General features: G+C 42.1%; 1 protein-coding gene across 1 annotated transcript; it reads right to left on the bottom strand.

Moving 5' to 3' along the window:
• Positions 1-6,984: 6,984 nt before the first annotated feature.
• EIF1AX (eukaryotic translation initiation factor 1A X-linked) lies at positions 6,985-15,848 on the bottom strand. Its single transcript, XM_005484345.4, has 7 exons — positions 15,672-15,848; positions 14,721-14,804; positions 13,033-13,136; positions 11,620-11,670; positions 10,152-10,233; positions 9,953-10,044; positions 6,985-8,326 (listed from the first exon to the last, which is right to left on the bottom strand). The coding sequence occupies exons 1-7, from the start codon at positions 15,685-15,687 to the stop codon at positions 8,321-8,323; spliced, it is 435 nt and encodes a 144-aa protein (XP_005484402.1). The 5' UTR covers positions 15,688-15,848; the 3' UTR covers positions 6,985-8,320.
• Between the last annotated feature and the right edge of the window lie 208 nt (positions 15,849-16,056).

Raw genomic sequence — 16,056 nt, 5'->3', positions numbered from 1 at the left:
AAAGGATGAACAAGTGATCCTACAGAATGAACACTCAGACTGATTATAGGCTTAAGAAAAATACTTTGCTTAAACATGAACTTAAAAATAGCCCCAGAACCTCAGCTCAAGCAAGTACGCCTTTGAATGTCCTCCTGGCCTGAGAAATGTCCCACCCCCTGTGCCAGAATTTACTCTTCTGAGCTGGGATTCAGTAGATATAAATTGTACCTTTGAAGCTTAGCTCTAAGACTTCCAAAGACTTTCAAATCAATCAATCAATCAATCAATCAATCAATCTATCTATCTATGGTTATGACAGTAACCAGTACCACAGTGTGTGGTGCAGTTTTCAGTAGTTACAGGCACTTCTAATTGTGCTGAAGGTAAAAGCTGGTTTAAAAAGAAAATGAAAAAAGAGAACCTCTACATTTTTTGTGCAATACTTCCCATTTGTATTTTTCCATTTCTGCTCAGTCAATCGCTCAGTTACCTTCTCTAACAGAGAGGTGAGTCAGGAGTTCTCCGATCCTCGGAGTCAAGTTCTAATCTTGTGATTCAGATCAAATGCTTCAATAGCCCAGCAGTGTACAAAAAATCATGCACCAGATGCCTGGTTCAGACTGCAGTGAAGAACACTGTTATGCTAGCACTGCATCCGAAGCACTGTGTCCATTCTGGGGCTCCCCAACATGAGAAAAATGAGCAGCAGATTCCTGAAGGAACTGGAGCACATGATACTGGGGAGACATTCATATACCTGGGCTTGCTCAGCCCAGAGAAAAGAATGATGAGGGAAAATCTTACTCTTCTGCAGCTACATAATTGAGGTGGAGGGGAAGAGTGAGCCAGACTCTTCTTGGCTGCATGTCATGGGCGGACAAGAGGCCATGGACACAACCCAGGGCACAAGACGTTCCAATGAGATGCAAGGAAGTTATTTGTTTTCAAACTCTGGAACAGATTTCCCAGAGAGGCTGTGGAACCTCCAACCTTGAAAATACTAAAAAGGCAACAGGACAAAGCCATGAGCAACCTGCTCTAACTCGACCTGCTTTGCACAGAACATTGGACTGCAGCCCCCAGGGGTCCCTTCCAACCTGAGCAATTCTGTGAGTCAAGCAGATGCTGGAGGCCAGGATTTCCTCAAAGCCCCCAGAGGCTGTAACAGCTCACAGTTAGCTGTGAGCATTGAACACAGTTATCTGTACCTCCACTGTTCTTCTCACCTCCCAGTGCATTTTTCCCTCAGCTTGGCTGGCATTAATGCAAGTGGAACAGTGAAGAAAAAAAAAGAAAAAAAAAAGTTTTCTTAAGTAACTAAACAACTAAATGGCCCTGAGATGGTTCAGGCTGTGCTGCACAAACTGTTGCATTGTACACACTGTGGCAGAGGTTCAAAATGAGTATTGACCAGGGAAGGACCTAAAGATCATTTATCCAAAAATATTGTCTTGCCAGTCATCACTGTTAAAATTTTTACAGTTTCAGAAATTCTCCTGTTTTGATTAATGTTAGTTTCATTTTTTTGTCTGTCATTTATACCAATGCAACATTATTCTGCCAACACAACCACAGAGAAATAGAGTAACACAAATACCAATTTCCTAAAGTGGTCAGTACCAACTCTATTCTTATAAACATAAAACTAACTTCAGTATCATTAAAGGACTACTTTTGCAGAAGAATTACAGTGGGGAAATTTGTTGCAAAGATTCCCAGGCTACTGCTAATTCAGCTTAGCCCAAGAGAGAAAAAGGTTTCTGCAGCTTCTGATTTCTTCCTATTGAATAATAAATAGTACAATATAATAACATGTGCTGAAGAGATCACATGGATGTAGTACTTCAGCTGTGCAAACTAGGTGAATTCATTATTGTTACAGTGAAAAATATTAACACATATGTAAACAGACAGGAGACCTAAATCTGAATTTGATTGATAGATCTCCACTGGATCTCATTTTCTCCTCACACACTGTGTTCTTCAGCTTGTTCTAAGGATCAGTGATTACTCCCAAATTATCTTAAAAGTTTAAATTTCTCAGAATTCTTGTTTGGGGAATGTTCAGTGCTTTACAGCTTACCTTCTTTAGGCATGCACTTATCAAAACAAATCCCCAAAACCTGTTCAAGAGTAAATAGTATTTTGAAAACCATTAATAAGGAAGGCTTGGGTAATAAAGAAGGAAACTATTAGGTGTCATACACTCCTTCCTTTCCCCTGTTATTTCTGTAATTGATTTAGATGTCAATCTATGTGAGTAATCAGAAACACTCATGCTGTCTTCTCAATATAAAGTTATTGGCTACTTGGCACTTAAGCTGTTTCCTCTAAATACCTCCCCATGTCCTAGACCAGACAGACATTGATTTTTGATTTTTTCAAAAAACACACAGTGGTTTTTGATTTTACAACACTTGCTTATGTAACTATTGATATGTTAACCTAAACTGCCTGTAAACACACACAATCAGCTATGGGCTATATCGTGTTCTCTTTCTTTGTAACCATACATTATTTTCTGTATTATCCTATACTAAATATTACAGTTAACCTAGACTTTTGTGGTCCCAAACAGCAGCTTACATCTGTTTAAAACCTTTCATGAAGCCTGAGATCACTTTTTCTACATTTGTGGACAAAGCATGCACCTGGCAATATGATAGCATCAATTCAAACTGGGGGAGAGGAGGGGCAGAAATGGGAGTTGTTGAGGATTAAAGCACAATTTAATACAAAAAAGCACAAGCTTTTCCCACTTTTCAGCAACTGTTTCACTATTCCACGCCAGGACAGAGATACACCAGTTACAGTGTTTGTTCCACTCACAGGTGGCACACCCACACTTCTAATGAGACAGTCCCTAGGCGTTGCACATTTCCAACGCCTTTGTGAAATTGGTGCCTTGTTTTGGGAAGAGGTTTCTACTCACTCACCCATACTCTGGTTACCAGCAGCAATCCAGACACATTACCAGGCTGGAACTTGGATAAGCTGCTATTAAGGGGATGCAGCTGACAGCCACAGTGAGATACAGGTGCCCATCCTTGGGACCCAGTCCCTCAAGAGGAATACAGTAACACTGGACAGCACACCAATGACTCTCAGGACATTTTTAAAGATGCTTTCAACTAACAGGGCTGCCAGAATCAGATCTGAAGTTCCATCTCTGTATTTTCCATCACACAGTTACTTAGCACTGGCTACTTCTGCCATTTTCAGCAGAGCTTATGATCTAGCTGCATATTGTCACTTGTTCAAGACAAAAAGGTCTCTGTGTCAGAGCTGTTGCAAGACTCCTCTGGTCAGCCACTGCTGCAACAGCTCATTAACATCCCAATGTATTCCAGAGCAACCTGGCAAGGCAAGCTGGGATAGTCACTGTCCAGTGGGTGAAAAGGCAGCAAGGTCTTCCACACCTTTCCAGGGTCTTGGGCTTCTTGACAAGTCTTCAAGACTACAGCTTTAATCACTGTAGCTTCTCTATACATCTTCATGAGCAGGGTGGATCTTTCTACTGGGTCAGGCAGCAAAAGACTAAAACTGTCTTTTGTTGAGGTTTCCTCAGAAACCTCATTAATGCTCCTTTCTCCAGCCTCCACCACTGTCTACTACACTTAGTTTCAAAGTCTTATAAGTCAGAAGCTGTTTCCTCAAGCCCTGTGCAGCACTTGGCTTTCCTCTCCAAGCACTGAGGCTAAACAGTCCCCACAGTGTCCTGTCACTGTCTTGAGGACCTGTCACAAGGCTGAATCCTCCCTGACAGCCAGCACCACTGATAGTGGAACACGTGTAACCTACACAGTCCTGGGTTTCCCACGGGGATCCTTCAGTGTTTCTGCTGCTCTTGGCTGTATTTACTCCAGCTGCCAACAGCAGAGTGCATTGTGTGCTGCTGCCAGTGCCAGGTGCACCTAAGCCCATACTAACGTGCTTCAATCAGCTGCTTCTTTAGGAAGAAGGTGACCTACTTTGGAAACCCTAAAAAATATTTTCATTGCTGGCAATACTTACTGCAGACATGGGCACCTCAGAGTCTCTGAATGCCAGGAATAGAAGCTTCCTGCTGAGATGCTGAGGCACCCTGCTTGCTCCTGTATGCCAAGCTCTGCTTGGTTTTTTGTTTGTCTGCTCCCTCCAGAGGCCAAGCACACAAAGGCATTTCGCTGATCATCTTGCTCAACTGGGAATAAAATTCATTAATTTAACCATAATGAAGAGTAGGGCCGATTAAGGAATACAGGTGCTGGTGACCACAGAACACACTCCTACACCACCACAGCCTAGACACACAACAAGAAGCCACCCACTTTTGCAAGAGGGAAAAATGAATGCCTATGAAATACAGTGAGAGGGCTTCAAAAGAGATTTCATTGCTAAGTAAGTGATGCAGTAAGAGGCCCCAAGTCTCTGTCAGCTTCTGCTGAAGCTTTCCTTCCTTGAGCTGGCAGCCAGGATATAAATAAAACTGCTGTGCAAGTGTCCTCTCTACAAACACAGAAAAAAAAGAACAGTCTCATCTGTGCATTTTTTGAAAGTAATTTTTGTCCCACTAAACTAGCTGCAATTACAAAATAAAGGTACTCACGGTTTTCACTTGGCCTCTTTATTTGGTTGTGATTGCATTTTATAATCACAATATTGAGCTCTGGCATTCAATCTGACAGGCAAGATAGCACAAGCTATAACCTGAATTAATCAATGGCAACTCTGACTCTTGCTTGCTGTGATTAAAAATCTAACAAAGCCAAGGCATCCTCCCTTACTTCTCTCTCCTTCTCCAAAAGCAAGGGCAACCACAGCCCAAGAAGTAAATTCTGAAGACTCGTTTTTGCAACAAAATGAGAAAGCATTGCCAACAGCTGCCTGCAGAAAAGCCAGCCTTGGGCCTCAAGGTTAAAGGGACAAATAAAGCTGCACTCACACTACAACATTATTTCAGATGTTTCCCTCTTCCCACACATCTTCCAAAAAGCTACACTTAATTTTAAATCGTCTTCTATGAAGCAGTCAACCTGCCTGTAGGATAGCAGTGTCCACAGATGAAAAGCTGGGTTTGAGATTTCCAGGGAACCACAGGGAAACTCAAGTCCCCTGATACTCATATCCAGTAACAGCAAATAATTATGGATTAGACTGGAGCTTGCTCAACCACAGGAGCAGTTGACACCCCAATTCCCCTGAGAGCAGGACTTACCTTATGGCCAGAGGGTCTCAGGGAGCAGCAGTCCCAGCATTATTTCACACTCAGAGATGCCACCAGTCCTACCAGTTCATAATAAAGAACCTGCGCAGTGTGGCTGCAACCTGCCAGCCTTGGTCATCAGCTCACTGACACCCATGGACATCAGACAAACCCCTGTGCCAGCCCAGCCTCTGCAGGTTCTGTGTGTACACTGATTTAGGAGTGTGTGTGTACAATATGGTACCACACATATGAGATTTATGGCCTGTATCACATACCTGCATGGCACCAGCACACAGCACCTCAGGCCTGCATGCTGGCACATGCAGGGCACAGCCATGGCACCACCTATCAGCAGTAACAAATAAATGGCACAGAGCTCAGCAGCCATGGTTAGCAGCTCCTCCTCTTGAGAAGGGAACAAGAGATTTTTCTCATACTTTTTTCAGCTGCTGTGTCTGGATTGTATCTGAGGATTAGGGTGGAACAGCATTAGGGCTCTCCTAGCAAATGTACAGTTGCCCCTATTTTAAGGTGAAGAGATAAGATTTGGAACAATGGACAAAAGTAATTTTTCAAAATGTTAATCACAGAGAAAACCTTGAAGTGGGAAACAGAGAACACAAAGTTTGTATTTTAGCTGTGGGAGACTAATTTTTGTGTCCCTGCTTTCAATTCTGCACTCTAGGGAAAAAGCCAGCTGCAATTCTCACACAAGAATAACTAAAAATTTATCTAGGAAATATTTTACAGATGGAAGGCCTTTCACAGCTTTGGAGTCAGCAACCTTGCAATGCTCTAGCTGACAGCTGCTGTTCTACCACTGTGCTCTGAGCAGAGACATGGGAAAGCCAGCTTCTTGTGCAAGCTGTTTTTCCAGCCCCAAAGGGAAAAAAGGCAATAGGGATGATATCAAGCTGCCTAGATTAGACTGTGAAGGGAGCTTGAGCAGAGGACAGAAACAAGGTGACCAAGGGTACTCACACAGGCAATACAGCCCAGTTTATGAGTAGAAACCTAAGGGTGTTTAGCTGGTGCACTAAGAAGAAATTAATAGTTAAATAAGAAATTTCCTTAAAATCTGCGGTTTAGGTAAAGCCAGACATGAATGTGGGAGCAATGAAGACTGGAAGGAACCTCAGGACAAACCAGAACCGATTGTGACAGAACAGCTCCATCTCTGACCCACAGCTGCAGTCTGTGTTACACTGGGAACTACAGGCTCCCCAAAGCAGCAGTGTGTACCTGCTTCCCCTCAGCACTGACCATGCATTTACATTTCACATCCAGAATATCAGGTTGCAAAGTACAGTTCCCACAGTACCTGAATCTTCAGTACATGTTTTCTGCAGTTTAATCACTAACCTTCCTGCTAGTACAACTGAAAGCACACACCTCAAGAACTCTGAGAGCTTTTAACCATTTTCAGAGCTGCTTAGCCTGCTGAATACAATGAGGAAACCAATGAACTTAGGAGTGATTTATAAGCCTTATTCTGAAACATTACACCATCTATGCTCCTTCATAATTGAACCTTACAGACATACAAAGACAGTAAATTCATACATTTAAGATCAGTTAAGTAAGAATGCTGTACTGGTAGTATCTTTCCCTCAATACTTACCAAGTTTTTACAACAAATAGTTCAAATCCATGAAATAATTACTTAATACTAAGGAAATGTTCTTCCTAGAGCAGGGTACTTGATCCATGTAAGGAAAATAGACACCATAATGAAAGAAAAAGAGAAGACATTTTTACAAAAGCTCTGGATGTTTAAATCTCCTTAAAATACATGTAAAGCAAAGAGGCCACTCTGTATTTAAAGCCATTTTGTTTTTATCTATTGGGGTAGTCACTTTACATCATACCAAAAAGACTGTATAAGGAAAACAAGTGTCAAGAATCAGATCTTTATGGCACAAAAGGAATTTTTTCATTAACCTGTTTCAGAGTTGTTAAATACATTAAAGACAAAGACACTAAGGCTACCACAAAATAATATTTGCATGATGATGTTAGTCTTTATTCAGTTTCTCAACTGACTCCTCCAGTCTGAAGGCGGACAAGAATCTTTCCAGTAGTCTGTTTCATTGATTTATTCTGGATGAGAAGATTCTTTCTACTTTTGACACAAACTTATTTTCTTATTTATATTGTTACTCAAAGTTCACATAAGCTTTTATGTTGCACCTTACAATGTATGGAATTTCAGATTAAAATAAAACTCTACTCTTAACATAACCTTTTGTATAATGTAAAAATATTCTACATGTTTAACATATCAAGAATGTTAAGCATTTACTTTGGGGAAAACCTATTTTATGCATTTTTCAGTACAAACCCCACTGTGAAGGCTTTGCATTTGTGTCTCCCTGTTCAGTCAGGTGCCACCCAATGTTCATCGTCTGCAGCTGCAGCTCAGCCACTGCAGTTTCCAAAAAATTGCAAATTTGAGATGCTGCTCACTGTTCATCTTTACTCCTCTCCCATCCCTCCCTCCACCATGGAAAATTGACATCTTTGAAATAATGAGTGTTTTTAATTATCAAAACCAGTATAAAAATAGCAGCATGCTACTAGACACGAAAAGCAGATTCATCATGCATTGTGAGTTTAAATGCAGATTTCTGCCTTCCTCTTATATTATCAAAATCTTTTTTAAAGTTAACATCAAGGCAAGGGTATAAGGACAGACACTGCATAGTATGATTTGATACTAATCTGAACTGGGTTATTTGCCTTTAATCAAAATCCATGATAATTACAGGGTAAACAATTTTTATTTCAAAATACATGTTTAACTGGAGTTGTAGTGATGAAAGCAGAAGAGGGAAAAATGCAGTCTTTTACAGCCCATGTCACTGTATCTCACTTACATCCAGAGATAAAAGCTCTAATTGGTGAAGAGACAAAATATTTGTGGCATGTCATTGAACCTTTGTGATAATCCAGCGTTATCCATTTCTAAAGAAATATAAATACTTTAAAACAAACATTGAAAATAAATCCTTTTGATGTAACAAACTACACTCTTTACTGAGAATTTTCAGTCTTCTTAAAAGTAAGGGACATCACCCAAGAAATAATCGAAGTATCAATGTAGAACAATCCTTGGAGGAAAAAAGCTGGAATGTAAACCTCTGTTCCAAATTAGATCTGAAAAGCAAAAACACCACACCATGTATTTCATCCAAGTGTATATTTCATCAATAACTTCTTTAAAGCTATTTTTACAGTTCAACAGGAGACTTCCAGAACTTAGCACAGTCCTGTTTTGCCTCAGCTCATCCCCTGTTTTCTTCACACATGAACAACTGCTCCCTGCTTTTGTCCCCACCAGCCCTGTGACAATGCAATGGTCATGCAGGTGAGCAATTCTGCATAACCACAGCACCTGAAATTCAATTATACATCACTAGAACAGCCATCAATTAGCCCATGATTCTCACAAATGAAAATAAAACCAAATTTGAGAGTCACTTCCCTAAGTAATGACTTTCTAATCATCCTTCTCATACAAAACACAAAGGAAAGGACCCACCAAGTTCCTCCTCTAACAATGACCTTGGAAACTGCACTTCATTCCAGATTTATGATGGTGATCCTCACAGAGGTTACTCACATGTTTTCTTTACATCTTTTACCTTCTTAAAGCATGATATTAATATTTTATTGAAGAGCTGACAAAAGCTTAAAAACAATCATAGCTTCTCACTTAACCCCACACACAGATCCATTAGTTTGTAAATTTTTCCTACAGCTACTTATCTCTTTGATGTCTTACAACAGCCTCATTATTAAAAGCATGCAGTACTAGTTTTTCTAGCTTCAACGAGCTAAATCTTCAGTAAGCTCAATCACTGACAGGCCCAATGTGAAATTTTCAAAAGTCTGAAGAAAAATTCTTCAGCATTTTGATATTTTTAAAATACTTGATCTAATTAATCATATATTGATAACCTCAAAAAAGTCAGAATAATAGAAGCATTTAAAAAGAATTAGTCATATTATCAACTCAGAGAGAGGACTAAAAAGATGAAGAATTAAAGCATAATAGTATTCTTAGAGCAGTCTATCCAATTAAGTTAACTCACTGGCTCAGTAAGTTACTACTTATCCTCTCAGCCAGCTGACCCTGCACACATTCATCTCTCAGCTGTAAATTAAAGTGCATCAACTTAGAAAACATTGAACAGCAGATACCACTTCTACAATTTACTATAAAATTTGAATTATAACAATTTTACTACTATAATTTCAGAGTGTGCATGACCAATTACTACAGTGCAGTGGTAAGCAGTAACACAAGTGACTGTGACAGTCAAGATTATGGTTAACTTTGGAAAAACTACTAGGATACAGCTTTTTGCAGTTTTTATGTAAAGAAAAATGGAGATTTAAAACCTTTATTTTTAAAAACCAAATTCCTTAATTATTGCTGCAGTTCTGGTGGGACAGCAAGGCTGTTAAACCTAGAGGAACTGGGGGGTGTCAAATGACTGATTTTCTTTTAGGCACCTTCAGACTGCTCCCCACGTGTGTTTTAGCAGTGTGACACCAAATGTTCCATGGGTTTAGAGGCCAGCACAGGAATGAGTGCAGGACAGGAGAGAGGACAGAAAGCTGGCACATGAATGCTCCACAGCACTTCCTGAGGCAGTCCCTGAGGAGCAAAGCTATCCTGAACATCCATGTATTCCCTGCTGTAGAACTAACAACAACAGCTTATTGCCAAAGATGAGAGCTTCAAGCATATGATAAAAATACACATTTACTACTTACATCATCAATATCTTCATCATCATCTCCAATATCATCAAACTGGATTTCATCATCATCTCCAGGACCAAATGTGTCTGTTTCATTGATTTTAGCTATGAAGGAATTTGGAGAAGTTAAGGAGTGCACTCACACTGTGCCAAGATAGACTGAGTATTCTTATCCAACATGCACTGCCAATGTGAAGTGAAAAGATTCTTACCATGTTCTGGAAGCTCCCCATATGCTTTCAGGCTTCTGGCTTCATCTGCATTGTATTTTAGAATAACATCAGCCTTGTTATCCTAAATAAGAATTTATTAGAATGGATTAGTCATCTATGAAGGAAAAATAAAACTATTAACCTCAGCAGACTGCATTATTTATAACAACTACATTATTTACAGTGGATTAACACCTATAATATTTACAGAAGAACATAATTTTCTTCCTTCCCCTCCAGTTCCCTTAAATGTGAAGTAAACACATTGGAGTATTTTCGTTTCTTGTGAGTGATAACTTAATTATCTCCAATTACAAGTAATTTATAGATTCACTGAATGGCTTGGATTGGAAGGGACCTTAAAGATCATCTACTTCCAACCCCCTGCCATGGGCAGGGACACCTGCCACCAGACCAGGGCACTCAATCTGGCACTGAATGCTGCCAGGGATGGGACATCCACAATTTCCCTGGGCAACAAGACAAAAGAGAGTGTGAGACAAATGAGAAATGCTGAGTATTCAATAACTTGACAAGCTCAGTTTCATGCCTTTGAAATTAACCTTTCTTCAGACACCACACATAGCGAGGTGTTGAGGGTCAATCAGCAATCACAGAATGACCGGGTTGGAAGAGACCTTAAAGAGACTCATGGAGTCCAGCCCAGCCCTAACACCTCAACCAAACCATGGCACCAAGTGCCACATCCAGTGATGGTGACTCTGCCACCTCCCTGGACAGGCCATTCCAGTACTTTATCACTCTTTCTGTAAAAAACTTCTTCCTAATATTCACCTTATATTTCCCTTGGCAAAGTCAAACCCAAAAATTTCCTAGTTTTAAGTACTTAATTATATATAGTAAGTGACAGTATCTTAAATGTTTTATAAACCTAACGCACATTTCAGAAGCAGAACCTATCTTCAACAACTGCTGGCAACAAACATTCATGAAAGGCATTCACCTAATGAAAACCTGATAATTGTTTCCCACTACTGTTTGTATTATGTAAAGTTACGTCACTCCATTTCTGGAAATTTTATTACAAATTAATTACTGATTAATTTCCCTCTTTAGGGAAAAGCCTAAACATCAAAATTCTGATTACCAACAATTCTAATTATCACAATAAAATGTTTGGTACTTGACTCCATCTCCTTTTGCACCATAGGATGCAAGCACCAAACAGCTACATCTGGAAAAAAAAACAGGTCAAGCTTGATGACAATAAGTACCTTTACTCACAAAGTCTCAGGGTGCAATTTAGAAGAACAAGTCAAACCAGAATTTGTCTACTCATTACAATCTTCCTGTAGTACAAGGAAACTAAAAATCATGATTTAGCATAACTAAATACAAATGCAAAGTTAGACAGGAATTTCCTCACAACACCTGCTGCAATTTAATAGTAAATAAAAGATACTTGTAAGATACTCCTTATAGTGGCATATTATACTGGATTTTTTACCTGGTAGTCTCTTAAGCCAATCAATATAATATCAGATGTATTTATCCAGACCTGAAGGAGAAAACAAGTGTTACAAAAATTCAACTTCTGTTGTGTAACACAAGAACCAAACTGCACATTTAGATTTATGGAGAGACATAAACCTTTCACTACAGCCACTACCTTCATTTTCTAACCAGAATGCTAGAAATATCCAATTTAATGTTTTAACAGCAAATCCAAGGTCATAAATATTCATAGTTATTTTTACATGCTATGGAGCTATTACAGGGTAATCAAAGTTCTCTGAAAAGCTTCTGTTCAACAGGGTGTTTCCTAAGCCTTAACATCTGAGAAAACAGAAAGAATGCATCAAGGCACCAGTCATGAACTCTGTGAACTGAGCTCCTCGAGGGCACAAGTTAAAGAGAAACTCAGTGGAGGGGGTGATGGACAAGAACAGTGAAGAGCACAAGAAAATGAATGGAATTGTTTCTAGAAACTATGTTAACCAGAAATCTGCAGAAGAGGATATGCTTTTAAATGCACAGGGTGGTTCTATGTGGGTTCTATCCCACATCTGCTTGATTTTTTTGGAGACAACTAATTTCAGTTGGAATTTCCTTTCTTTTAAAGATAAGGAATAGATAAGTGGTGCTTTTTGTGCAAGAAATGAATTCTGCAGCACTTAGTGTTTATTTTTGCACATTCTCCACTACCTTCAACAGTTTATTGCAGGCAACTATAGCACTGCTTACACTGATCCCAGGACACTCAGTGCTGTCCAAAAACTGGAACAATCCAGAATGAAGACAGTGAATGTCTGCTTTCACTGGAAACAGACCGAGGGACCTCCTCCTTACCACACACCAGCAGAGGACAGGAAGATGGAACACCTAACAAGGGCCAGAGGGGACACCATCTGAACATGGCAAAATTAAGAATGCAAACCCTTACACCTGATATCCCTGAAGGTACAAATCTTTGCAGACTAGCTTCCAACAGAAATATTTTAGGAACTGATGAAGTGGACAATGAAACAATAGCATTGGAGGTGTATTTTCTAAATACATGGCAAAATTAAGAATGCAAACCCTTACACCTGATATCCCTGAAGGTACAAATCTTTGCAGACTAGCTTCCAACAGAAATATTTTGGGAACTGATGAAGTGGACAATGAAACAATAGCATTGGAGGTGTATTTTCTAAATAGTCACCAAGCTCCCCATCTGCAATTAGGGAGATTTTTAGTATTTTATATATGTATAATTTTCTAGAGTATGAAAAGCTTGTATTTCATAAGCAGCTGAACAAACCTCCCCCTGAAAAATGCATGTGGAAAGGCACCCCTTCAACTGTGAGCTTCACCCAATTTTTACAATTACATGTGATGCATAACATCACTGTTTCCTATTGCAATGCTTCAGAATTACCTTTTTTCTTAGCTTCCCTCTAATGTGACATAACCTCTTCACACCATCAAAACATAATGCCTCCAGTCGTCCATTGCCTAACATCTTGATCACCTGGGCATATTCTGAAAGAGAAGGTAACATACAAAACTCAGAATCATTTAGGCTGGAAAAGATCTTTAGGATCAGCAAGTACAGCTATTAATCCAGCAGTTAGTCCACCAAGTCATGTCCCAAAGTGCCACAGAGCAAAACTTGTGAGCAAACCCAACTTCAAGATACAACCAATAACTTTTCCACTGTAACCCAAATCTGCTGTAATATTTTATCAAACATGAACTGCTGACAGGAGCTTCAAGCACCCACACAGGCTGCTGAATGTATCACAGTTTTGTATCACTGTTGATGTTAACATTTTCAACTACTGCTCCTTCTTGGTTGCATCCACCCTTTCATTCCCTCTCAAACGCTTGCTACAGAAAATCTCAGAGCTACTGAGTCACACTCAGAGTATGAAAGTACATGACAACATCACAGCATCTGTCTTAAGGGACAACACCTCAGTGCTGTCACCGAGGCAGAGAAAGCTGCATGCCCTGCACAGCACCCACTGAGACTCTGAATCCCTCTTGCAGAGGCTCTGGGACACCACCCTCTGTCCCTGGAAGGACAGAACCTTATCAGACACTGTCTGCAAGGCAAACAGCAGACCTCAGCTGAGGTCGGTGAGGCACCTCTCTAACCCCACCCTCATCTCTTCACCTTGTATTTCATCCCACCTACCAAGCTGCAAAAAATCACATACTGGAGAACTTCACACAAATTGGACAGTCCAATGAACCAGGAGACTGTTCATAACTGAGAACAATGTTTCATTAAATAGATTTTGCTTGGGAGATGTAAAGGATCTTAAGCTTCAGATGTACATAAAAATAAACTCATTTTCTGCTTACAACCAACACAAAACACCACAAATTTGTTCAGTGGCACTTCTACAGTGATTTAAATCAGTACCCTTCCCATACTTCTAACAAACCAACTGATTAAGTGGTTACTAGGAAAGCACTCACACTATGTGAGCAGCCACCAGAGTGTGACACACAAGGCAGGGCGAGCTGAAAGGGAGGTGAGCTCACTGTCACCAAAGGCAGGGCAGAGGGAATCCCAGTCATCCCCCATGAACTCTCCTGTGCCTCACTTCACCACACAGCATCCCACTTGCTGCTCCTGCTTTAAAAACTGCCAGACTTCAGCCCAGGAGCCAACTGAACCAGAGCTTCAGGGGACAGAACAGCGAGATGAGCTGCTCTGCCATCAGCCTGGGGAGCTCAGTGAATGGTCCAAGAGATGTTAGAGTCCATACAGAACAGAAAGTGGGACTGTGCATCCCAGGGACCATTACTGACAAAACTGAACCACTTCTGCTAAGCCAGCTGCTCACAGACCCTCACACAAAGCTATCAAGAGGTTTCTAGGAAATGCTTAAGTGCTGTTTTACACAGAGCATGCACTAAGGTTAAGAAGAGGAAAACGTCATTCTTAACCAGTGAAGATACTGGAAATTCCCCTTCCCCTACTGTCTTTCTCTTACATTCAGTATGTCATTTGGAATTCAAATACAACCCCAATAAGAATACCTCTCTCTATTCTGTCACTTACTGTATGTGACTGAAAACAATGACATTGCCACACTACAGTTAAAAACTCACCTTGCCCATCTTCTTTGAAGACCAGTTCTCTTTTTTCTGATTCATTCTCATTCTTACCTCGTCGCCTGTTTTTACCTCCTTTGCCTAAATTAAGTGGGAGAAGAAAAAGCAGGTGTTACTGTCTCTAGATACAGTGAGTGAAAAAAGCCAGACTTATGGAGATTTTTATGCTTGTACTCTCTATGTCAATTTGAAGTATCCCACCCAGATCTAGATTTTTTGCTTACTTTTAAGTCTAAATTTTTATCTGGGTAGTAACAAAGTAATTAAACATTAGACCCTCCACTGTTTAAGCTGTCCTGGTTGCTCTGGAGTGACAGCAGCCTTCAAAATGATTTTCACAAGATGGCCATTTGAAGTTTCTGTGATCCTTGGTACCAAATACCTCAGAAACAGCGGTGGGATAGCCTGATGCACGTAATCTTCAAAAGCAGATGTATAACTTCAGTTACTGTGCTGCTGAAATCCCTGAAATACTCAAGAGGAAGCTTACCCTCCGAGTGAAGCAGCCCTTTTTAAAAGGCACACACGTGGCAACAGGATTAGATGCTCTTCACGAAGAGCATAAGAGCAGCCCATACTTGCCCCGCTGTTAAAATCTGCTGCTCCCTTTCATCACGGTTTCTGCGTTTCTTTCCGGAGTACGGAAGAAGGGAAGCGGCAGCAGCGCTGCCCAGCGAGGGCACGGAGGGGCCCGGCCGCCTCCCCGGCAGGGCCGCTCCTGACAAGCGAGCCGCGGGCAGGGCCTCCCGCTCCCGGCCGGGCCTCAGCGGCCTCCGGAGCGCGCCCGGCAGGCGGGACCGGCCCGGGACCCGCCGGGCTGCCGGGAGGGCCCCTCCGCCCGCGGGCTCCGGCGGCGCCCACATGAGGGGCGCCCGGGCCTGCCCTGCCAGACCGCGCCCGGCCCCGGCCGCGCCGCCGCGGGCCCGGCGGAAGGAAAGGGCGACTCACCTTTATTCTTGGGCATGGCGCCGAACGCTCCGCCGCGGAGGGGCTGCGGGAGGGGCGGCGGGAGGGGCTCCGGGCGGAGGCGGCGGTTCGGGCTCGGCGGCGGCTCCGGGCGGGACCAGCGGCGGGGCCGGGGCTGCGCGGGCTCGTGCGCTGCGCTCCGGCCGCTGCGCCGAGCCGGCCACAGCGCCCCCCCGCGGCACGGCGGACTCGGGCGGCGCAGGACGCGCCCAGGGCCCGCTCCCCGAGCCGGCCCGCGAACGGCCCCGGGAAGGGCCCTGCGAACGGCCCCGCCTGGACACTGCCGGGCGTGCTGGGGTGCAGTGCAAGGAAAAGGAGCAGGAGGAGCGGGCAGTGCGCACACAGGCAGCCCCGGGACACCGCACGG

Source organism: Zonotrichia albicollis, chromosome 2, assembly GCF_047830755.1.
Source record: "Zonotrichia albicollis isolate bZonAlb1 chromosome 2, bZonAlb1.hap1, whole genome shotgun sequence".
Classification (NCBI taxonomy): Eukaryota; Metazoa; Chordata; class Aves; order Passeriformes; family Passerellidae; genus Zonotrichia; species Zonotrichia albicollis.
This window is presented reverse-complemented; position numbering and strand designations above follow the sequence as displayed.